This window comes from Geotrypetes seraphini, chromosome 16 (assembly GCF_902459505.1).
Source record: "Geotrypetes seraphini chromosome 16, aGeoSer1.1, whole genome shotgun sequence".
Classification (NCBI taxonomy): Eukaryota; Metazoa; Chordata; class Amphibia; order Gymnophiona; family Dermophiidae; genus Geotrypetes; species Geotrypetes seraphini.
The window spans coordinates 41,928,696-41,953,469 of record NC_047099.1 but is presented as its reverse complement, the minus strand read 5'-3'; the positions used below and the strand labels follow the sequence as shown (position 1 = coordinate 41,953,469).

General features: G+C 42.3%; 1 protein-coding gene across 3 annotated transcripts in view; it reads right to left on the bottom strand.

The window, feature by feature from the left end:
- The window catches only part of INSRR (insulin receptor related receptor), a 49,119-nt gene that overhangs the window by 19,319 nt on the left and 5,026 nt on the right, over nt 1–24,774 (bottom strand). For 2 of the 3 annotated variants that reach the window (XM_033925613.1, XM_033925612.1), the window contains exons 2-5: nt 15,736–16,284; nt 7,301–7,613; nt 6,874–7,016; nt 5,936–6,080 (exon numbers count right to left, since the gene is read on the bottom strand). In XM_033925613.1, the coding sequence (XP_033781504.1) occupies nt 5,936–6,080; nt 6,874–7,016; nt 7,301–7,613; nt 15,736–16,284 (1,150 nt within the window). The remainder of the gene's footprint in view (nt 1–5,935; nt 6,081–6,873; nt 7,017–7,300; nt 7,614–15,735; nt 16,285–24,774) is intronic. The other variant, XM_033925614.1, reaches the window with a different exon arrangement.

The window sequence follows — 24,774 nt, the reverse complement described above, 5'->3', positions numbered from 1 at the left end:
TGTTTGATTTTGGTAGTTCTTCCTCAAACCCAGTAATTTTAGGTGATTTTAATATTCATTTTGATGATCAAAACAATAATTTCACTAAAACAGTTCTTTCTTATATTAATCAATTGGATCTGTTTTCATTAGTAACCCAACCGACTCACCAAGCAGGTCATACCATAGATTCAGTATTTATACCAATTTCTATAAAGGAAAATTTTTTTTTAAATTGTTGTTTATCAGTTCCCTGGTCTGATCATTTTTTCATTTCATTAACATATGTTAGCTCTTACACTAGATCTAAGTCTACACAACAAACTATTCTATATAGAAATTTCAATGAACTTTCTTATGATACAATCCAATCTACATTCAAGCTAGATTTTTCAAATTCAGCTACTACCTCAATAGATGAATTAACCGACTTATGGAATAACGCTATTCATAATACTTTGAATAAACTTATTCCAATTCAAAAAAAGGTTATTTCTGCACGTAAAGTTAGGAACCCTTGGTTTACCACAGAGCTTTTACTCCACAAGAAACAATTACGATCTCTTGAACGGAGATGGAGAAAGGATAAATCCCAGGAAAATCATTCTATATATAGGGATCATATGAATTTCTATAAAACTAAAATTAATCAAACGAAAATGAAATATTATTCTGAAAAGATACTTAAAGCTAAAAATTCTTCAATTCTTTATAATATTCTTAACAAAATAACATCACATACTAATTTACAGTGTGATTCCAATAGCTTAGTTCCTACAGCCCAGACAATTGCGAATCATCTCTCAGAGAAAATTATAAATATTAGGAAGTCTTTTATAAATCCTTCTCTTATAAGTGATTCCGAACAGTTTAACTCAGACTGGTTATCCTCGAAATGTTCGAAATTCAAAATACCCAGTTTAAATGAAATAGAAATGGTTCTAAAAACTCTGAATATCAAAAGCTCAAAAGCGGATTTAATTCCACCTTTTTTTCTAAAAAAATATTTTAATATCTTTGGACCTCTGATTCATACTTTAGTTACAGAGAGTTTAATCCAACAAAGGGTTCCATTAAATTGGAAAAAATCATATATTCGTCCAATTATCAAGGATAAAAAAGTTGGTCAAGATGAACTTTCTAATTATAGACCGATATCTACGATTCCATTCTTGGCTAAATTAACAGAAAAAATTGTCTTTAATCAGATATCAGAGTTTATTGAACAAACCAATGTGTTACATCCTAATCAAACTGGTTTCAGAAAACACCATAACACAGAGCACTCACTTCTTGGAATGACTTCTTCAATTCATTATTTCTTAGATCACCATCAATCGGTGCTTTTAGTTTCTCTTGATCTATCAGCAGCGTTTGATACTATTGATCACCATTTACTCCTTGCTAGACTTCAGACTATTGGGGTGACTGATGAAGTTCTAGCTTGGTTCACTTCATACTTTACTGAGCGTACCTCTATAGTTGATTTCAATAATACTGCATCTCTTCCATCCCAGGTTTCTTATGGAGTTCCACAGGGATCTATTCTCTCACCCTTACTCTTCAATATTTTTTTAGCTCCTTTGATGACTTTATGCCAATCAGTAGGATTTCAAGTTTTTGCTTATGCCGATGATATTCAATTATTACACCCTTTAAACAATAACAATTTAACTGATATCTCATCCATTAATGAGAAACTTGAACAAGTATATCATTGGCTAAACAAAAATAGATTGGCTCTCAATATTAATAAAACCAATGTGATGCTATTTCCTTGGAAAGATAGTTTCTCTCTTGCTCATCCGATATTAATCAATAATGTTCCCTTACAATCAGTTAAGAATATAAAAATTTTAGGTGTTATTTTTGATAATAAACTAAATTTCCATGATCATATCAGTAATATTGTGAAAATCACTTTTTACAGATTACGTCAAATTCGTTCCATTTCAAAATTTCTCTGTTCTAAATCACTTACTATACTTGTTCACTCTTTGGTGATGTCTAAGCTCGATTACTGCAATTCTTTATTCAAAGGGATTGCACTTCATGAAATAAAACGATTACAAATCATACAGAATACAGCAATAAAATTAATCAATAATTCAAAAAAATATGATCATGTAACACCACTTCTTAAAGAGGCGCATTGGCTTCCTGTTAATTATAGAATCACTTATAAGTTATGTATAACTATTTTCAAAACTTTGACTAATAAGACTCCTGCTTTTTTATATAGATCACTGATTCCTTATTCTACTAAAAGAATTTTAAGATCTAGCGAACAAAATCTGCTAACAATTCCATCATTAAAAATTATCAATACTAGGAGACAATTTATTTTTTCCTGTATGGCACCACAAACTTGGAATGCCCTTCCTATTGTGCTGCGGGATGAGAAAGACTTGGGTAAATTTAAAACTGCGTTAAAAACTTTCCTTTTTAAAGACGCTTTTTTTACATAATTTATTTATTTTATAAATTCTGTTTAATGGTCAATTTATTGGGTATATTTAAATCTGTGTTAAAATTTTACCGTTTTAATGATCCCTTCTTCACATAATTCTTTTATATTTTAAGAATGATGATTATTTGATCAATCCTGTTCTAATTACATTATTTTGTGTTTTCTTTCATTGTCTTATCTTTATTTAAAATTGTATTTCTTCCCTTCTTTCCCTTTGTTTAACTATGCTTGAATTTATTGTTTTTTAGTTATTACTTAAATATATTGTCTGCATTGTAATATAATATATTGTTACTGTATTTTAGATTTATATTGTAAATTTTAAATGTACATCGCTTAGAATATTTGATTAAGCGATTTATCAAGTCCCATAATAAACTTGAAACTTAAACTTGAAACTTAAGACCTGATAAGCCTCTATGCCTTGAACTAAGGCAGAAAATTTATCCATAGCAAGCAACATGAAAAAGGATCTGTAAAAGTTAGAGGTATGGTCTAATATCTGGCAACTAAAACTCATTGCAAAGAAATGCAGAGTAAAGCATTTGGAGATTAGTAATCGGAAGGAGCCTTATGTGCTGGGAGGTGGGAGGCTGATATGTACAGATAGGGAGAGGGGCCTTGGGGTGACAGTGTCCGAAGATCTAAAGACAAAGAAACAGTTTAACAAGGCGGTGGCTTTTGCCAGAAGGATGCTGGTCTGTATAAAGAGAGACGCAACCAGTAGAAGAAAGAAGGTGTTGATGCCCCTGTACAGGTCATTGGTGAGGCCCCACTTGGAGTATTGTGTTCAATTTTGGATACCGTATCTGGCAAAGGACATAAGAATACTTGAAGCGGTCCAGAGGAAGGCCTCAGGAGGACTTTTTAACAGCAGTTTCAGTCCATGTTGATATCTTTGCTGATGAAACATTGGGAAATTTTATCTTTGCATGAATGCTTCAGGATTTGACCAGTTTTCTCTTTCAAGCAGAACAGAAACATGGGGGAAATTCAGAGTTATAAGAGATTTGACTATGAGCAGACTGAGAATGCTGTTATGGGTTAAATTAGGTGTGGCACATGTTAATGGTGTGCCCGAGATATTGAGGGCTCGGTTTGGTGTGATCTCAATCAGCCCGGAGATATTTGGTAAGAGTTGACTCTTCATGCAACTCAAATAGAGTCATTTATTGTATAGCGTGCCCGTGTGAATCAGACTACGTGGGACGTACATCTCAACCCGTGAAGAAAAAGATTGAATGAGCACAAATCAAGGATTTTACCGAAACTGTCTGCACCATTAGCAGCTCACTGGAATGAAAAGGGTCATAATAATGAAGACGTCCACTAGAGAATATTGGATGCCATAGTGTTAGGGAGAGAGGGTGGTGATTTTCAACATTTATTAGACTACAAGGAGAAATGGTGGATTTTTCATCTTAATTGCATACATCCCAAGGGATTGGTTTGGTTTATTGATTTTTATCCTGCCCTTACCGAGGGCGGGTTACAAAATTACACACAAAATCGACAATAAATACACACATAACGCAAAACACTATTAACAACACAAAGCAAAAATACAAACAATAAAATACATAGGCGACCAGCACCTTACGGAATTTGGAAATGGACTGGATGGCCGCAATTTGAAGAAAACAATATGGTGTGATAAGTGTACAACTGGATTGGCTGTAGCATGTCAGGTGGTATATATATCTTCCTTTTTAAAGGACCCTCGTCCACAAGAGGGCTCCGCTGAAAATCAGGGGAGGGAAATTTCATGGTGACTGCAGAAAGTATTTCTTCACCGAAAGGGTGGTCGATCATTGGAATGAACTCCCGCTGCAGGTGATTGAGGCCAGCAGCATGTCAGATTTTAAAATTAAATGGGATATTCACGGGGGATCTCTAAGGAGGTAAAGTCAGGGGGGTGGGCCATTAGAGTGGGCAGACTTGATGGGCTGTGGCCCTTTTCTGCCGTCATTTTCTATGTTTCTATGTTTTATATTTCCGCTGAGTGATAGAAGAAGCTTTTTTTTCCCCCCTGCTTGACTTGTGTGAAGTGCTGAGGAGAGCTCATACATGCTGAAGGTATTTTAACTTTTTCATTTGGCTGGGATAACAATGAGCATTTATGGACTGTTTTTTGAAGCGTTTTTGGATACAACTAAAGGATTTTGACGATTTATTTTTTCTTCAATAAGTTGCATGTGGTTTTCTTTTTCAGGAGTCCATTGTCCTGATGGAGCAATTGAAACATAGCTAATGTCACCAAGAGCTCTCCTGCACCACTTTAAGACGAGTTAATGATTTTCATTGATGTTGATAAGTATTTTTAAATATTTTTTTAAAAAATTTTGATGGCAATAGTTTGTCAATGGTAAAGTTTTGTTGGCAATAGCTATCTCTGGCTGGTCCTGAAGAGCTTAAAGTTGGAATTTTTGTGGGTTGATGTATAAATGATTTAGTGCCCACATTGTTTAAGTCGCGATACCATTTTACTGGCTAAAAGAACCTACAACAGCATTTTGAATCACACAAATGAAATAAGATACTAACAAATGAACATAACACATAAATAATTACAAAAATTTCTTGAAATACAAAAGTTTTCATTTTTTCTAGAAGTTAAATACTTCCTCCCTGATAAAAAAAACCTACATATTGGGCAGCTGTTGACACTGTCCCACAGCTGCTGCTACCAGCTTCTAAGCGCATAGGCTTTGTTTTGTACAAGCATGAAAACTGAGCATGTGCCGTGAGGGCAGGGGGGGTGTTTTCTGGCTGGAATCAGCAGTTCTGGGACAGTGCCGACAGTCACCCAATATGTAAGTTCTTTCAACAGGGAAGAGGTCTTCGGCTGGCAGGGCTTGGGGATCCCCATCAGTCATATTAAGGGAGATGAAGTTTTGGGTAGGCTTGAGCCTAAACTGGGTGGACCCTGACCCACCCTGGTTCAAGACCTGATATATTTTATTTTTAGTTCTATCCTGGAAGAAATGGACTTCTGACAGAGAACTGGGAATCCTTATTGAAAGCAATTAACAGATCTCTCCTAAATCTAAAAAGCAACTAATGACTCCCCCCCCCCCATCTAAAACTTGCCAATATTCTCCCAACTTCTCTCACTGATTATATACCTCATCATTTGTAAGAGATACTGGGTTAATATGCACTTTCTTGCTACAAGGAGAAACAGATCTCAATATAGCAATGCCAACACAGAAGCATGAAATGTCTGGACTCTAGCATGAATCTATTAAGTCAAGAAGTTATAATATTGGATGGGGACACAGACAAGGAGGTCCTAATAATCTGGTGAATGCTACTGCTCCACAAAGATCTGGTCTGATTCTGTGACGCTGGAGAGAGTCTTACCTGGAGACCTGGGTGTGAAAGGGGGATGGAATGATGTGATCAAGAACCATGGTTGGAGGACTTAATTGCAAGCCAATCAAATTATTTGAAATGCTATACCAGTAGCTTATATGAGGTTCTTACCCATCCACCATATCATCTCCTCGAATGAGTTTGAGGTTCTTGAAGAAGGACAGGGACACCAGTGCAAAGGAGTGCTTGATCTTCAGGAAGCCTGTGATGGTCTCTATGAGTCCAAGGTTGGCCTGCAGCTCTGAAGCAAGATTATCTACAGGTAGAAGCCAAAAGAAAAAAAGGATTATGAGATGAGGTTGAAAAGATGCACACCTGGAACACAAAAGGCAGACAGTAAGGGCAAGGGAGGGATATGGACTAGGACGGGTGGTCACACAATGGAGCACCACTGGTGAGGGAGGGAGCCGATAGGTTCCTATCCTAAAAAGTTGTTCTGTTTTCATGACTTCACCTAACTATTGACGCTGGAGGGCACCAGCAAACAGAGCCAAATAGAAAAGAGAGAGCCATGCGGTCCCAGAACAATGGTCAATGAGCCTAGCAACCTATCTCCATTGGTGGTCAATCTGGATCTCTTTTTAGTAGCCATTAGATACCAAACTGGAAAGCCCATTTCAGGTTGCGCATTAACTGATTAATGTAGGATTACTGTAGCATGCAATACCTTACAGCCAACAAAATGGGTTGCAGTTATGAGCTCACACACTAATTTTTTGGTAATGGCCATGCGCCGAATTTCAACATTAGTGCGTGGCCATTAATTCAGAAAATGGAAAAGCAGCCATTTGCCAGCAGTGGTAAAAATGGCTTAAATACGTGGGAAAGACCCACATAAGGGCACACTAAGGCCACTTTTTAACCACAGCTTAGTAAAAGGACCCCCTAAGTCTAAAAATCTAATTTTTCACCTGCATTATGTTCACCGAGAAAGCAGAAAAAGTTTTCCTGCAGAAATATGACAGCAGATTACCTAATTATCACCTGCACATAATTGCAGGGAGCATTAAGCAATAGAGAACCATTAAATAACAAAACAGGATACTAACAGCCTCTACGGATGTTGATAATGAGGCTTCCCTCCACGTAGGTGCAGCCTGTCAGCTCCTGGGCCACTCGCACCGAGTCGATGGTCTTGACACCCACTTTACACTCCTTAGGGCAGTGTCCTTCACACATATGGCAGAAGATGCTAGAAGAAGGCAGACAAAGGGGAGAAGAAACACATTATCACAAGAAGCATTAGATGTTCTGAATGGTTTGATCCTATAGTGACTCAGAGGGAAGAACGTTCTAGATAGAGAGGTTCCGGGAGGGTAGATTCAAGAGCAAAAATTTTTCTTCAGGAGATAGACAAGACCAAAGAAATAACAGAACTCATCAGGGTAGAAAGAGCCGATAGGTATACTAGTGGTAAAGAGGATGGTTAGGAAGCATGTTCATTGACAAGCTCTTAATTCCCAGATACCTCCTTACCTGCTGTCATTTCTTGTATATCCAGATGGACACTCAGCTAGGCACTGGTTGCGGTATACAACAAATTTAGAGGAATCACTGGGGTTCTCCATGACCTTGCGCAGGCTAGCACAATACTCGGCTGTCACACAGCGCCAGCCCTCGTACTCATAAGTCCTTGGTGGGCAGGAGTCCAGGCAGTGGCCTTTGAAGTGAAACCGGCGACACGCCACACATGCTCGACTATCACCAGGCTGGCTGCAACCACCCAAGCACTCGTGATGGCAACAGCCTCCAGCGCCATTGCAGGCAATCCCAGGACCGCAGGCACAAACTGGCGAGAGAATTCAGAGAGCAACGTCAGGTTACAGGTTTGCAATTAATGTCCATTGGAACATTAACATGAGCAGATGTGGCTACAGGTTGCAAGAATGAGAAACCAGAAGCGATACTAGGAAGGGTCTAGTATCATTAAATAAAGGGAACCTTTAGTTTTACTCCCAGCCCTCAGAGGCCACCAACCAGTCAGGGTATCAGGATCTCTCTAATGAATCATGAGAGAGATTTGCAAGCCTATTACCTCCTCTGTATGCAAATTTCTCATACATATTCATTAGGAAGATCCTGAAAACCTGACCTGTTGGTGGCTCTTGAGGACTGAGCGTGAAAACCAAGGTCCTAGGACACGTGTCAGTGGAATATGGAAGCATTTTCATACCAAGAACTAATGCACCTCTGTCCATTATTAACACAACAGCTTTCATCCAAGGAACATTTTAACAGTCACCCATCTTGTGAATATTTTTGCAAGCACCCTGCAAAACTTTGCTAATATGAACTGCAGTTGTGCTAGACTTTGGATAGGGGAACTTCAACACACAAGGTAAATAACGGAGAACTTGATCTGTTTCTTCAGCTTTTCCCACCCAAAACCAAAAGGTCTGCTGGTTTCCACTTGTCTCAGCAAAAATGCATCCATTTAAATGTATGTCAAGTCAACCCAGTGCTTATTTATTTACTCACTTTTCTATGTCGTTCTCCCAGGGGAGCTCAGGACAGTTTACATGGATTTATTCAGGTACTCAAGCATTTTTCCTCATCTGTCCTGATGGGCTCACAATCTATCTAATGTTCCTGGGACAATGGGGGGGATTAAGTGACTTGCTCAGGGTCACAAGGAGCAGCGTGGGTTTGAACCCACAACCTCAGGGTGCCGAGGCTGCAGTTTTAATCAGTGCGATACACTCTCCCCATTTGAGTGGTAGTGCTGCAGTTTAACATACAAAGTCCCCAATTTGATTCCCGGATTGCATTTTCCACACCACACATCATCTGAGGCTGGGGATGTTATAGTGACCATGTTCCCCGACTCTGAAGGGGAGACTTGTCATCACAAGCATGATACCTGGTAACTGGATGTAAAGCCCTCGATACAGGATTCATAGAGGGGGCCCTACTGTATGATCCAAGGCCTCAGGACCTTCGCTGAATGAACAGGACTGGAAACAGTAGGAGAGGCGCTGGGATCTCAACTGATTCTAATGAGCTGGAATAAGCCTGCATCCCTTCATATTCCGATTCATTCCTTAGTCGTTTCTCACCTGGATTACTGCAACTTGCTTTACCATGGCATTACTCAAGAGAGAGATTAGAAGACTCCAAATCATTCAAAATACGACCATTAAAATCATATACAATGCCAAAAAATTTAATCAAAATGAAATCTGCGCATTCTCCTGCTTTTATTGACAGACTTATCAGACCCGACTCTACTTCTAGACCTCTATGCTCCACTAATCAATGCCACTTAGGTTGAAAAGGTGATGGCAAAAGCTAGAAGGATGCTCGGTTGCATAGGAAGAGGTATGGCCAGTAGGAAAAAGGAGGTATTGATGCCCCTGTAGAAGACTCTGGTGAGACCTCATTTAGAATATTGTGTACAATTCTGGAGACCTTCAAAAAGATATAAAAAGGATGGAGTCATAAGAACATAAGAATCGCCGCTGCTGGGTCAGACCAGTGGTCCATCGTGCCCAGCAGTCCGCTCACGCGGTGGCCTTCTGGTCAAAGACCAGCACCCTAACTGAGACTAGCCCTACCTGTGCACATTCTGGTTCAGCAGGAACTTGTCTAACTTTGTCTTGAATCCCTGGAGGGTGTTTTCCCCTATGACTAAAATGGTGTGTGGTCTTCGTCATAAGGCGTATGGGGACAGACTTAAAGATCTCAATCTGTATACTTTGGAGGAAGGGCGGGAGAGGGGAGCTATGATAGAGATGTTCAAATACCTATGCGATCGAAATGCGCACGAGTCGAGTCTCTTTCATTTGAAAGGAAGCTCTGGAATGAGAGGACATTGGATGAAGTTAAGAGGCGATAGGTTCCAGAATAATCTAAGGAAATACTTTTTTACAGAAAGGGTGGTAGATGCGTGGAACAATCTCCCAGAAGAGGTGATGGAGACAGATGTCTGATTTCAAGAAAGCGTGGGATAGGCACGTGGGATCTCTTAAAGAGAGGAAGAGATAACGGTTACTGTGGAAGGGCAGACTGGATGGGTCATTTGGCCTTTATCTTTCACCATGTTTCTATATTTCTTCATTGTGTAATATTGTCTGTGGTACCACCCGTAAATCCATTTTCTCTCTTGTTGCTCCAACTTTACGGAATGCCCTGCCTAGTCAACTCAGCCATCAAGATTCCTTACCCAAATTTAAATCAGAACTTAAAACATTTTTATTTAAAGATGTTTACAACTATTAGGATGTAGAACCTGGATCACAAGGAGCCGCAGTGGAAATCAGACCCAGTTCCCCTGGTTCTTAGTCCATTGTGCCAACCAGGGAAAGATAAATAAGTTTGTGGGCCCTTAGGCCAACTAGCACATATTCTCCACCATCCTAACCGGTCACAACTGCCAAGTAAATAAATTGTTCTATCCATCACGCAAGAACACAACATTTATGCAACCGTGCAATTTATATGAGTAAGCATGTGACCCCAAATATTGATATAAGCATCAGGGTTTCAGCAGAGTTTCTAAATAGATTTACTACATTCCTGAAAAAATTCAATCACCAGACTGTATAGTTAGGCTGCTGGCAAAGCCCTCCTTGATAACGAGAAGGACTCCCCAGACTCTGGGGCAAGGTTACCATATGGCTCCAGAAAAAGGAGAACAATTTTGGATTTTTAAACTTAATATGGTAGAGCCCAGTGGCTTGAATAAAGTAGATGAAGCTGATCCAATTCTGTCGAATATTGGTTGAAGATCAAATCATGACGGCCTCATCATAGGACATATATCCCTTCAGAACTAGCAATGCTGCCTCATCTCGTCTCCAAAAATGTCAATTTGTCACAAGTTCTCCCGTTAAAACATTCATAGAGAACTGTTACACCCCTCAATCATTCCAAAACTGTAACTCAACATAGATGTGCCCACTATCCAGAGTTTATTGCCAAGCTGAGAAATTTGGGATGCTGTAATGAAAATTTGGGCGCCCTCAACGTCTGGAGATGAATAGGGTTACCAGATTTTCCGTCTGGGAAGAGATATTTGGAGAGGCCTCTGAAGTCTACGGAGCTTCCTAAGATGGTTTTGAAAACAAACTAAAAGCATTAACAGAAAGTTACACCAGAGCAGCCGGAGGAGACTTGCAGGAGAGATAAGGATCCGTGTTTATAGTGCAGACTTCATTGCAGGCTCTGTTTACAGCAAATGAGCGGAGAGAGGCTTGTATTTATGCAGTGCTCCATAAACACGGCAAGAACATTGAGCAGCGTTGCCGGCTCCCACCTGAAGGATACACCTGGCGTCCAATTTCTCTGACCCGTCACCTCTGGAGGGAGCGCACGACCCAGGAGAGCTGCAAAATGAGGAATGGAATGCAAGAAGGAACAAGACAGAAGGTATGTGGATAAAGAGCATGAAATCTTCTCAGCAGGACTTGTAGGGAGAAAAACAGCATTTGTGGAACGTTTTTAAAGCACATTTTGAGGATAATTGCATAAAATATTTTCCGCCAAGTGAAAAACGGCTCGTATGGAATTTCATAGGGATATGTGCGAGCATGACCAGCCACATCTTACATGATTCTAAGCGTATCTTGGAGTCGAGGCACCTCTGGTTGTAGCAGCTGTATAATTGGCATCAAGGATACGTGGCGCTCAAAGTTAGTGCCAGGAAGATCCATTCTAAACTTGTATTCTGCAAAGGACGTTCTGCGCACATCACCAGTTATAGAATACTAGCTTAATCTGGATCTCACATCTACTACTACTATGAATTATTTCTATAGCACTTCCAGACGCACGCAGCGCTGCATGGAGTCACAAAGAATAAGAAGACAGTCCCTGCTCCAAAGAGCTTACAATCTAAACAGCCAAGACAGACAACAGGATGTCGTGGATACAGTTAAGGGGAAGGGTTAATCTGCTGGCTGGATTGGAGGGCAGAGGGGAGTCCAGGACAATCAAGCTATTGTGACATCACTGATGAGGTTGGCTCTTATTGGTGGAATGAGGCATTATGACATCACAATCTCAGCTCTGCTTCCCAAAGACTGAAACTCTTCACACTACAACTACTACTACTACTACTACTACTACTATGAATTATTTCTATAGTGCTAACAGATGTACACAGAGCTGTATAGAGTTACGAAGGAGACAGTCCCTTCTCCAAAGAGCTTACAATCTAAACAGCCAAGACAGACAACATGATGTCATGAATACAGTTAAGGGGAATGGTTAATCTGCTGGCTGGATTCGAGGGCAGAGGGGAGTCCAGGACAATCAAGCTATTGTGACATCACTGATGAGGTTGGCTCTTATTGGTGGAATGAGGCATTATGACATCACAATCTCAGCTCTGCTTCCCAAAGACTGAAACTCTTCACACTACTACTATGAATTATTTCTATAGCACTACCAGACACAAAGGAGACAGTCCCTGCTCCAAAGAGCTTACAATCTAAACAGCCAAACAGCATGTCATGGATACAGTTAAGGGGAACGGTTATCTGCTGACTGGGTTGGAGGGTAAAGGAGTAGGGTTGAGGATTGAAAGCTATATCAACAAGGTGGGTTTTCAGTCTGCTTTTAAACAAGGGAAGGGGCTTGACGGACAAACTCGGGCCATTTATTCCAGCCATCTAATGCTGGATGCCACACTCAGTGGCGCAGTAAGGAGTGCCTTGGTGGAGGCACAGGTACCCGTTCTACTCCCCCCCCCCCACCATACCTCTAGCCCTTCACCGACTCTCGAGGACTGGAATTGCCTACCCCTGCCTAGAAGAAAGGAGGAATAGGGTTTCAAGTTTATTTTTTTTTAAATAAAGTAATATACCACCCATATGGATGGCCTAAGCCAGACATGGGCAACTCCGGTCCTCGAGGGCCGGAATCCAATCGGGTTTTCAGGATTTCCTCAATGAATATGCACGAGATCTATTTCCACGCACTGCTTTCAATGCATATTCATTGGGGAAAACCTGAAAACACGATTGGATTCCGGCCCTCGAGGACCGGAGTTGCCCATGTCTGTTCTAAGCAGTTTACAATTCAATAAAATGAAAAATTAAACCGCCGCCATAATCAATAGGCAGAGGAAAGTAAAAACATGAAAGAACACAATTCAAGGATAAGATATTATGTATTTGGATTTTCAAAAGGCATTTGACAAAGTACCTCATGAAAGACTTCTGAGGAAATTAGAAAATCATGGCATAGGAGGTAACATCCTATTATGGATTAAGAACTGGTCAAAAGACAGAAAACAAAGAGTGGGTTTAAATGGTCAATATTCTCAATGACGAAGGGTAAACAGTGGGGTTCCCCAGGGGTCTGTGCTGGGACCGCTGCTTTTTAACATATTTATCAATGATCTAGAGATGGGAATAAATAGTGAGATAATTCAATTTGCTGATGACACAAAGTTGTTCAAAGCTGTTAAATCGGAAGAGGATTGTGAACAATTGCAAGAGGACCTTGGGAGACTAGATGTCAAAATGGCAGATGACGTTTAATCTGAGCAAGTGCAAAGTGATGCATGTGGGAAAAAGGAACCCAAAAACTTTGTTAGGAGTCACTGCCCAGAAAAAGGATCTACGTGTCGTCATTGAGGATACGTTGAAACCCTCAGCTCAATGTGCAGCAGCGGCTAAGAAAGCAAATAGAACGGTAGGAATTATCAGGAAAGGAATGGAAACCAAAGATGAAAATGTTGCAATGCCCTTGTCTCCTTCTATAGTATGGCCACACCTCAAATACTGTGTGCAATTCTGGTTGCCATATCTCAAAACAAATATAGTGGAATTACAAAAGGTACAGAGAAGGGCGATGAAAATAATAAAAGGGATGGGATGCAAACTTGGTAGCACATCGATCGCTCATCCACAATTGGCTAGAGAATCGGCCAACAGCGATACAGTCGGTATTACCGATTATCTTTAATGCATCCAGGCCTTAATGTCTTGTGTCCAGATTATGGCTAGAACCGGTTGGGCTGGAGCAGGCTTTGACAGCATCTCTAGTAAGCTAGTGTCGGGGCAGACTTTTACGGTCTGGGCCCTGAAAAATGGCAAGGATAGCTCAAGATTAAGTGCGCATATGTTGGGCAGACTGGATGGACTATGCAGATCATCTTCCATCACCTTCTATGTTACCTCCGTGGCATAAGTGCGCAGGTGGCAAGTTTCTTTTTGTTGAAAGAAAATTTTGGATGAGGGTGAAAAGGGAACAGACTCGGAGGCAACTTGAGGACATACTTCTTCATGGTTTGGACAAATTCCTGGAGGAAAAGTCCATAGTCTGTTATTAAGACATGGGGGAAGCCTCTGCTTGCCCTGGATCGGTAGCATGGAATGTTGCTATTCTTTGGGATTCTAGAATCTTGTTACTCTCTGAGATTCCGGAATCTTGCTATTCTTTGAGATTCTGTATGGAACGTTGCTACTCTTTGGGTTTTGGCTAGGTACTGGTGATCTGGATTGGCCACCGTGAGAACAGGCTACTGGGTCTCAAGCTACTTGGCATCTCAATTGATCGTTGATTCTAACGACGTAGGTCATATCTTTTCAGCTCGGCATAGGGTTCCTGAAGAAGGGACTTTTTGTCTCCGAAACCTGGCTCGCTTGAACCTATTGAATTGGTTCTCCAAGATACACAGTGATTATGGTCTCCTGTTGGATGATGGACACTTGAACCAAATCTTAAGCCAAGTCTTATTTTTCTTCCTGCTGGAGTTGGCTGGGGGATTCTCTTAGCGGGCTTTCCGCTTGTTACTGCACCTGTGTGATTTATAAAGCAATTATCACTACTTGAGTTATTTTCACTAATATTATTTATTTTGAGCACACGTGAGGTGTCCCGTGATGGGATGCTGGCAGGGGTTCGATAAACCGTGCCTTCTATGTTAAGTGCTGGAGTTCTTCTCCTATCGCTGACTTTATTAATAATAATAATTTATTTTTATATACTGCCATACCCGAAATTTCTAGGTGGTTCACAACAATTAAGCATAGTACAAACAAAGCAAATCATTTCAGATTCGGCAAGTTATATATAGGGAGAAATACATACAATATAAAAAAAGATACAAGCAATTTTAAAATGGAATAAAAAAATGTTAAAATAATAAAATACATTAAGAACCCAATCTGTTGAATAATTGAGTTTTTATCTGTTTTCTAGACACCAGACCCGCGGTTGACGACTTACTCAAATTTGCCTCTGATCAGTCCACTCTGAAGAAAGTTACCATGCTACTGGACAGAGGGATGCGATTCACTGCCTGGACACTCTCCTGCAATCCGCTGAAGACTGGGGGAAATAATACAAGTTACCCCATGGTAAAGGGGCATGAGGTGGGTTTAAATTGTTGATGGGGGCGCAGCCCATAAATAATATGGTTGTAACAAAGAAAATAATAGCAGGGAAGGAGAGGGGTAGAAAACAAAATATATGACCTCAATTATGACATGGCTGATATGTTTAATGGTTGATTTATTGAATTGTTGTAAAGTGCATCAATAAACATTGTTAAATCCAATCTTCGGGATGCGCTCGTCCAGTCAGGATTTTAGGATACCCGCAATTAATAGGGTTACCAGATTTTCCCCGAAGGAAATCTGTTCACCACTTGGTGACGTTGCGCAGATGCCGTCCCGACGCCAGAAGCTTTTCAAAAGCCAGACAAAGTGGCAGGTTTTGAAAAGCCATCCGGACCCCCGGACACGTCCTCAAAAGAAGGACATGTCTGTGGAAATCCGGACGTGTGGTAACCCTAGCAATGAATATGCCTGAGATCAATTTAAGATTTGCCTACAATGGAGGTAGGGCATGCAAATTTATCTCATGCATATTCAGTGTGGGTATTCTGAAAACCTGACTGGCTCGGTGTGTCCTGGGGACTGGATTGAGAAACTCAGAACAAGACGGTGGGCATCTCTGACCTTTTTGGCAGTAGCTCGAGGTCCAGCAGCGATACTCCATGCGGCCATTGAAACTGGTCTGAACACATGGATCCTCCACGTCTACAATGCCTGGGCACACATCCGCACACTCCTCCGCCGGCTTGTTCCCTACGATATAATTGTTCTCCACCGACTCCACAAGCAGCGTCCAGTCTACAGTGGACATGTGGCACAGCTCCTGATTCCGTTCGATTCGTACCCCGCCTCGTAGGATATCGGTGAGGCTGTGCAGCCCAATGTCCCGCAGGTGGGGCATCTCGTACATCACCAGGGCATAGTTGAAGAAGAGGTCAGTGCCACGGATCACAGATAAGTTGGGGAACAGGTCCCCCAGGCTCCCCAGGCCGTAGACTCGGAAGAGGAGCAGGTACTCCGTGATCATGGTGAGCCGGGGGAAGCGAAGGCCTCGGAAGTCCTCAGACTTAGTCCCGAACATCAGAAGGATTTGAAGGTTCCCCTCTATGATGGTGCAGTTCTCCAGCCGCCTCAACTGGGACACATCGTTCCGGATGTCCAAACTCCCACAGACTGGGGGGGGGAGGGGGGGGACAAAAAAACAGAACACTGATTAGTTAAACAGACAAAACACAACTGCCCAGTGGCCTCTGTTCATATCAGACCTCTAAAGCAGTGTTTCTTAAGTCGGTCCTAGAGCACCCCTTTGCCAGTCAGGTTTTCAGGATGTTCACAATATCTACTTTGGGCTCAGGCCCTCCCAAAATTGTCTGTCTAGCTACGCTACTGGGGGGTGATGGTGGTAGCTGTGGCAGTGGGAAACAAAGGGGGAGATGGTGGACACCTATGAGGGGGTCAGGAAAGAGAGGAAAAAATGTTGGGCCAGGGGAATCGTGTACCCCCAAGCAGGCCCTGGCTATAATCAGGATTATACTACTACTAATCATTTCTAGATGTACACAGCACTAGACACATTATATGCGGGGACTTTCTCTGTCCCTAGTGGGTTTACAATCTGGTTTTGTAGCTGGGGCAATGGAGGGTCACAAGAAGCTGCAGTGGAAATTGAACCCAGTTCCCTAGGATCAAAGTTCACTGCACTAACCATACGGCTACTCCTCCATCCTGTCTGGTGCGGTGGTTAGAGCTACAGCTTCAGCACTCTCCGGTTGTGGGTTCAAATCCCACACTGCTCCTTATACAAATCCCAATTCCTTTCCCTGATGTTATTACAATGCCTCACTCCACCAATAAGAGCCAACCTCCTCAGTGATGTCACAATAGCTTCATTCCACCAATAAGAGCCAACCTCCTCAGTGATGTCACAAGAGCTTCATTGTTCTATACTTGGCTCACTTCTGCTATTGTATTGGAGGAGAGTGGGGCACAGTGGCTAGAGCTACAGCCTCATAACCCCAAAGTTGTGGGTTCAAAGCCCACACTGGACAAGTCACTTAATCCTCCACTGCCCCAGATACATTAGATAGGGGGAAATGCTTGAGTAGCTGAATGTAAACCACTTAGCCTATAAGTGGTATATAAATAAAATATTAAAACAAGTAACTTTGAGCCCGGGTGTTCGTGTACGAACAGGATGGTACAGCAACTATTCTGTCCCTCTCCCCTCCCCAACAAATTATTCACAATCCATTAACACAGTTTCCACTTTGCCCTAAACAGTTGCACATATATTCTACAAAAGACAGAAAGGTCTAAAGTGCATTTTCGAATGCGTATGTTCCACTATTACCCGGCAGGTCCTGTTTATTGTAGACCTAATGAATGCTCAGGCGGGCGCCTTATCGCTCAAAGGTGTTTTTTCAGTTTCTTCCCTAAGCTTGCAAAATATCGTCTCATTCTTTGATTTGCAAGGAGAAATAGCAACCGCAGCCGGTGGCAGGCATCCTACCTGCCAGACAATGCCCCCACCGCCCCCCATATCTGCCTGCACAATGTGCTATTTGCACATCCTGCTGACCACGTGTGGCACAGTTTGCTTTCGGTGCCCTCAAGTCACTTTTGCATTCCAAAATGATCAGAACTGGGTCTAGCAAATCAGAGGCGACTGATTTTTAGAAAGAGGAAATACGATCACGGCTTCCAGTTCATTTCAGAATCCAGTCTAAATGTGCAAAATAATCTAGTATTTAAAATACTATATGGAATTGTTTTTCCCTTTGGTCTCTATTTCCTATAACTCTTTACGAACTACGAGATCAAGAACTTTTCAACTGTATACACTTCTCCCTCCGTATTTGCAGTTTCCGTATCTGCGGATTCGCTTATTCGCGATTTTTTCGAATGCCGACTCCGCCCCCCCCCCCCAAATTACATCATCACTAAAGTTCTTTTTCCTTTTACTGTACCGATAAAGTTTATCGCTTACCATTCACTCTGAAAATCACTGCTTCCATGCTTTCTCCCAAAAATTCGCTGTTTCCATGCTTCCCAGTGTGCACTGAGAAAAACGCTGCTTCCCAGCATTCATAAAGAGAAAGGCTTCTTCCCAGCATGCTTGCTTTAATCCAAGCCCAGAACGTTTTGTTTGCACTGAGAATATGACTATACAGGTATTGTTATATAATAAAACTTTGAGAATTTCAATAGTAGTAATAGTGGCTTATTTCAAAAACAACAATGTGCTGCTGGAACAATGGTCAAAAACTTGGCAGCTAGGCTTCAATGCTAAAAAATGCAAGATAATGCACTTGGGCAAGAGAAACCCCCGTAGAACTTATGTACTAAATGGTGAGACCTTGGTTAGAACTACGGCGGAACGAGATCTAGGAGTGATCATTAGCGAGGATATGAAGGTTGCCAATCAAGTGGAGAAGGCTTCCTCCAGGGCAAGACAAATGATGGGGTGTATCCGTAGAGGTTTCGTCAGCAGGAGACCTGAGGTTATGATGCCGTTGTACAGAGCCATGGTGAGGCCTCACTTAGAGTACTGTGTTCAGTTTTGGAGCCCACACTACCGAAAGGACGTGCTGAGGATCGAGTCGGTTCAGCGAACGGCCACCAGGATGGTCATGGGGCTCAAGGATCTCACGTATGAAGAAAGACTAAAGAAGTTGCGGCTGTACTCACTTGAGGAAAGAAGAGAACGGGGAGATATGATTGAAACGTATAAGTACATCACGGGACGCATCGAGTCAGAAGATGATATCTTCTGGCTCATGGGACCCTCAACCACCAGAGGGCATCCGCTGAAAATCAGGGGAGGGAAGTTTCATGGCGATCCCAGGAAGTACTTCTTCACCGAAAGAGTGGTGGATCATTGGAACAGACTCCCACCCCAGGTGATAAAGGCCAGTAGCGTAACGGATTTTAAGAAAAAATGGGATACTCACGTGGGATCTTTAAGGGAGTAAATTCAGGGGGGGATACTTGGAATGGGCAGACTTGGTGGGCTATAGCCCTTTTCTGCCGCTTTTTCTATGTTTCTATGTTTCTATGTTATTCACGGTTTCAATAATTTAAAAAAAAAAAAAAAAAAGGAATTTTTTTTAAAACCGCAAACATTTAAAAAGTTATTCACGCCTATGCGAATACGGAGGGAGAAGTGTAAACTTTCTTTTGCATCATTTAAGGGACTAAAGGTACCAGGCTATATTTCTCGTTTCTTTATCTACACCAGGGGTGTCCAATGTCGGTCCTCGAGGGCCGCAATCCAGTCGGGTTTTCAGGATTTCCCCAATGAATATGCATGAGATCTATTTGCATGCACTGCTTTCATTGTATGCTAATAGATCTCATACATATTCATTGGGGAAATCCTGAAAACCCGACTGGATTGCGGCCCTCGAGGACCGACATTGGACACCCCTGATCTACACCTTCACTTCAATCTGGAATGAGTTTCCTGTAGAGATCAGATCGATTTCTTCACTTTATACTTTTAGAAAATCTCTAAAAACAATACTTTTTCAAAAAACATTGTATGAAGGAAAAGGGGATTGAAGGGTATAGATAGAGGATTAATATGCAGGTCCTGGACCTGATGGGCCACCGCGTGAGCGGACTGCTTGGCATGATGGACCTCTGGTCCGACCCAGCAGAGGCACTGCTTATGTTCTTATAGACAGATTCAGAATAGTTCTACTGGAAGATTTAGAATTGTTCTTCATTATTATTTATGTAAACCGAGTCGAGCTTCTTTTTAAGAGAATGACTCGGTATAAAAACTAAAGGATTGGACTGGATTAGGAGAATCAGAAAACAGAAGAATCTGAAGAAAAAAAAAAAAAAGTGTGACGAGTCTTTAAGTGCAACAGGTCTGACCACACCACAGTGCCACAGAAATCTAATGAAGTAACAGTGGCAGACAAGTGATGGTGGGACAAAACCCTCCAGACTTCGGCAGATGAAATCATTAATCACTCTTAATTCAGGGATCTGAATTCATCATTCAGCACTTCTGGATTAAAAAAAATACTATCCTTGCATCTATTCCTCCTTCTCCCCCCCCCCCCCCCTCCCAATTTGTCCCGGTCTCTGCAGGAACTCAATTTCCCTGTACCATCCCCGCAAGTTATGTCACGGTCCCTGTCCCATTCCTGTAAGCTCTACCTTAACTGCCCAAGCCTCGAACGCTTATCATTTTAAAGTGCAGATGAGGACGGAGCTTGCAGGAATGGGGTGGGGACAGGAAAAGAACTCACGGGGATGGGAAAATGACTTCCCGCGGGGACAAGAAAAAAATTGGCCCCGTGTCATTCTCTAGTAAACATTGTCTTCTTTATCTCAGCTTCAGCACAACCCCTCACCCCCCACCCTCCTCCATACACATACACACCCACCCACACCCTTCAGCTCAAAATTGACAGCGAAAACAGCAGCCCCCAAAAGACGTCAAAGTTGCCACAGCTGCCTCCCTACAGCCTGTGGAAACCAGACTCCAACATATTTATCCCGAAAGCACATCCGTTCCCCAAAGTATCCCAAATCTGCTACCCAACGGAAGGTTTACTGTAAACAGCCAGAATAAAACAGTGACCCTGGGGTGAACCCAAATTGTGATATTCATCAGCCTGGCATGTAAAATTACTCCGACTGTTGTTGTGACTGGACCATGGCAAAAATGAGTTGTGGGGGGGGGGGGTGATGCGTTTTGTAGTATGGGCTAATGTGATCTTGTTTTCTCAGTCCGAAGATTAAGCAAACTGCAGTGTTTTGTACTAATCTCAGTTTTTTTTTATTGGTTTTTGTGGGATACCCAGGTAGACGATGTTGCAGTAGTCCAGGGTGGATAGGATCAGCGATTGCACCAGTAACCTGAAGGATGTTGTGTCAAAGTATTTTTTAATAGTCCTTAGCTTCCAGAGTGTAGAAGCATTTCTTCACTGTTAAGTTTGTGTGGTCAGCCATGGTCAAGTGCGTTTCTAGAGTGACACCCAGGATAAGTGAATACCGCCAAAGAAGGGCAGTTAGCAGCAGAGCTACAGCTCCTGGGCAAGGCAGCTCTTGATTCACAGATTCTTTTGGAGTTCAGGAACGCTCTCCTACCTGCGAACTCCTGGGCTGAACTGCCAGACAAAGAGCGGAAAATGATCGCTTGGCACCTATTAGGCCTTTATTGGTTCTTTGGGTTTTGGAAACAAAAGATTTTGCTTGAAGAAAATTAAGGCTCTGCCCTTATTAAAAGCAGTCACTGGCCCTCGGTAGAGCTCTCCCAGCTGCCTCACCACAGCCTCTGAGCCATGGTAGGTCTTTCCCAACTGCCTGCGCTTTCGCCAACCTCTAGCCCTCGCCAGAGCTCTCCCAGCTGCCTCACCACAGCCTCTGAGCCATGGTAGGTCTTTCCCAACTGCCTGCGCTTTCGCCAACCTCTAGCCCTCGCCAGAGCTCTCCCAGCTGCCTCACCACAGCCTCTGAGCCATGGTAGGTCTTTCCCAACTGCCTGCGCTTTCGCCAACCTCTAGCCCTCGCCAGAGCTCTCCCAGCTGCCTCACCACAGCCTCTGAGCCATGGTAGGTCTTTCCCAACTGCCTGCGCTTTCGCCAACCTCTAGCCCTCGCCAGAGCTCTCCCAGCTGCCTCACCACAGCCTCTGAGCCATGGTAGGTCTTTCCCAACTGCCTGCGCTTTCGCCAACCTCTAGCCCTCGCCAGAGCTCTCCCAGCTGCCTGTGCTCCTCACCACTGCTTCAGGCTAGTGGAAATTTCCTCTAGGACACTTAGGCTTAGCACTACAGACATTGGGAAATCAAATGATTTATTTGTGGCTGTAAAGCACACACGATGAATAGGAGGGGCAAGTTAACAGTTATTTTGTCCACCTGACAAGTTCAGTGTTTAGACTCATCTAGCATTATCCATTGTTTACTGTTCTGTAACCCTTGCAACAAGAAAAAAAAATGTCCATCTGGAAAGCTTCCTCTGGCTGGTGTGCTTCCAGAGCTACCTTGGAGCAAGCCAGAACCTTAATCACTCTCTGTCTCCTTCTCAAGTTCCCTCTTACCCTACTCCCCACACTGAGGATATCATGGTGCTACTTCCCTCCTCTGGGCGTGATCCTGGACACCCTCTTCGAAGCCCTATCTGCTCTCTGCCGTCTCACCAGTAGATAAGAAATTATATTAGCCGATAAGTCTTGGGACGCCGACACTCAAAGACTCGGTTCCTCAATGCGGTAGACCTCTGATGCAGGCACTGTGCACGATAAACATGGCTCGTCTCCAATTCATCGAGGCCCTTTGTGCTTTTCTGCCGGATGACTGCATTTGTTCCCATGTGTGTTTCAGAACCCCGTTCGAGTTCCAAGACAATAAAAACTGGATTAATCCATTTCTGGGTCCCACAAACTCAAATTTTAACAGTAAATACACTGGATTTTGAGGTAAAATATTAACAAATAATAATAATACAGTACAGTATTTCCCACACTACACAAAGGCGAAAATCACACGAGATGCTTTTACTACAGCTTCCAACTGAACTGGCCCAAGCGCTGGGGAAACGAATGCACAAACACACAGGGCGTTCAGATTCCAAGTTGTACTGGGGCGTTTGGATTCCAAGGTATCACTGTATTTAATTTCTTATACACTGTCTGAAAGCCACTGAAGTGATACATATTCAGGTACACTCGGACTCTCGGCTCTCCCTGGAGCAAAACTGCCACATTACCTATTCCAGAAGGGTCTTGGTTTTAAACTTAGATCCCAAATCAGTGCTCAGGTCCCATAATGCACCTGGCAGAAATCCAGGAGGGGCCAAAAAAAGTCTTAGTTCTAGAATGAGCAACTGGGCAGCTCTAAGTTTGTACCCGAGACACTGGAGAGTTAAGGGACAGGCCCAAGATCCGCAAGGAACAGCTGTGAGATTTGAACCCTGGCTTTCCTTGCTCTCAGCTGCTTCTCTGTGCATGAGGAGACTCCTCCATGCCACGTACCTTCTCAGATATGGACTGGGTCAAAGGTCAAGCCCAGCACAACCCTGATTTTAACAAACCACAGGATGGCTCAGGTTGATCACGGACCAAGCAGCGGAAGGCAGCAGAAGCTGCAGCAGAAAACCAGTTCCAGCTCTCCGCAACTAAATCAAAACACCATATTTTGTCCACAGAACTTGTTGTAACATCGTTCCAGTCCTCTTCGTAGGAGAACTTTTAGTCACCATGACCGACAATATCTCCAGGGTCTACGTGCACTTCCAGGAATGAAAACGTACTGTAGACTGCAAAGCAACACCATAGCACTTGTGAAACACAAAAGTGAGTTTTTGTTTAGAAAACAAATTTGAACCAAAAATAGTGTTCAGAGGCGATTTACTGAGGTATAATTTCTTCCTTTAGGCCTAAAGGCCTTCGCATATGTTTATATATCAACAAGGGGCCTATGTGATCTTAGAAGCTCAAACATGTAGCAAGTCGCCTTGGGTTAATGCAGAAGTCTTCAACCCAGCCAGGTTTTTCAGGACACCCACAATGAATATGCTTGAGATACGTTTGCATACAATGGAGGCAGTGCATGCAAATTTACCTAAAGCATATTCGTTATGGGTATCCTGAAAATCTGGCTGGGTGGGCATGTCCTAAACTGGGTTGGGAACGCCAGCTCTAATGCGATGCATTGTTACATGCAAAGAACGGATGGTGGCTTTTTCCCGTGACTGGTAATGATACCAGAACCCCGATTAGGATGATCTATTAAGGCCAGCAGAAGCCAAACAACCAGACCCTAAAGGAGCTGGAATTATTAGGAACTGTGAGCAGAGCAGGGAGACTTTTTGGGGGCCGGTTTTGGATTTCTGCCAACCTCAACCTGGGATCTGCAGCACCGATTTCAATGGGTAAAACTATCACACTGCTTCGAGATATAAGCTTAAAACCAGGACTGGCTGAAGAGTCTCCCTCATGGAATGGGTAAAATGGCAGCTCTTTTTTTTTTTTTTTTTCAGTCCGTGAAATTTTATTCAAAACTTTTGAAAGTACAAATTTAACAAAAACAAGAAACAGATAGCCTTACATGTCTGCGTTAACAGATAATATAACAATGAAGATAAGAAAGACATGGTTCAAATTAATTATCATTAAATTAAAAAAAAGTGTCATAAAAATTAAAAGGTAGAGTAAACTCTATTAATAGATAAAGAGCTCCTATGAGCATCGGAACATTTACCTCGCCGGCCCACTGTAGAAACCTCTACCATGGCTTTGTAAAAGCCAGCAATATAATAATAATAATTTATTTCTAGTATTTCTGGGCAGTTAACATCAAGAGGACTGTAACAATTCAGTGATAAAAACACAACAATAAAATCAGCGCACAAATCTTTCAAACAAATAGGTTTTCATCAACTTTCTAAATAGATAATAAGACTGTGTTTGAATAATCAAAAGACTTATCCACGAGTTCATTTTTCCAGCTTGGAAAGCAAGTTTCTTTTCCAATGAACTCTTGAAATGGAAAGCTTTTGGCGTGGGGGGGGGGGGGGGATATAAACATGCAAGAATTTCTTGTATTTTTACTCAACATGGATAATTTAAATTGGGAGGAGAGGTAAGCTGGAGTAAAGCCGAACAACGCTTTAAAGCAAATACAAAGAACTTAAAAATAACTCTG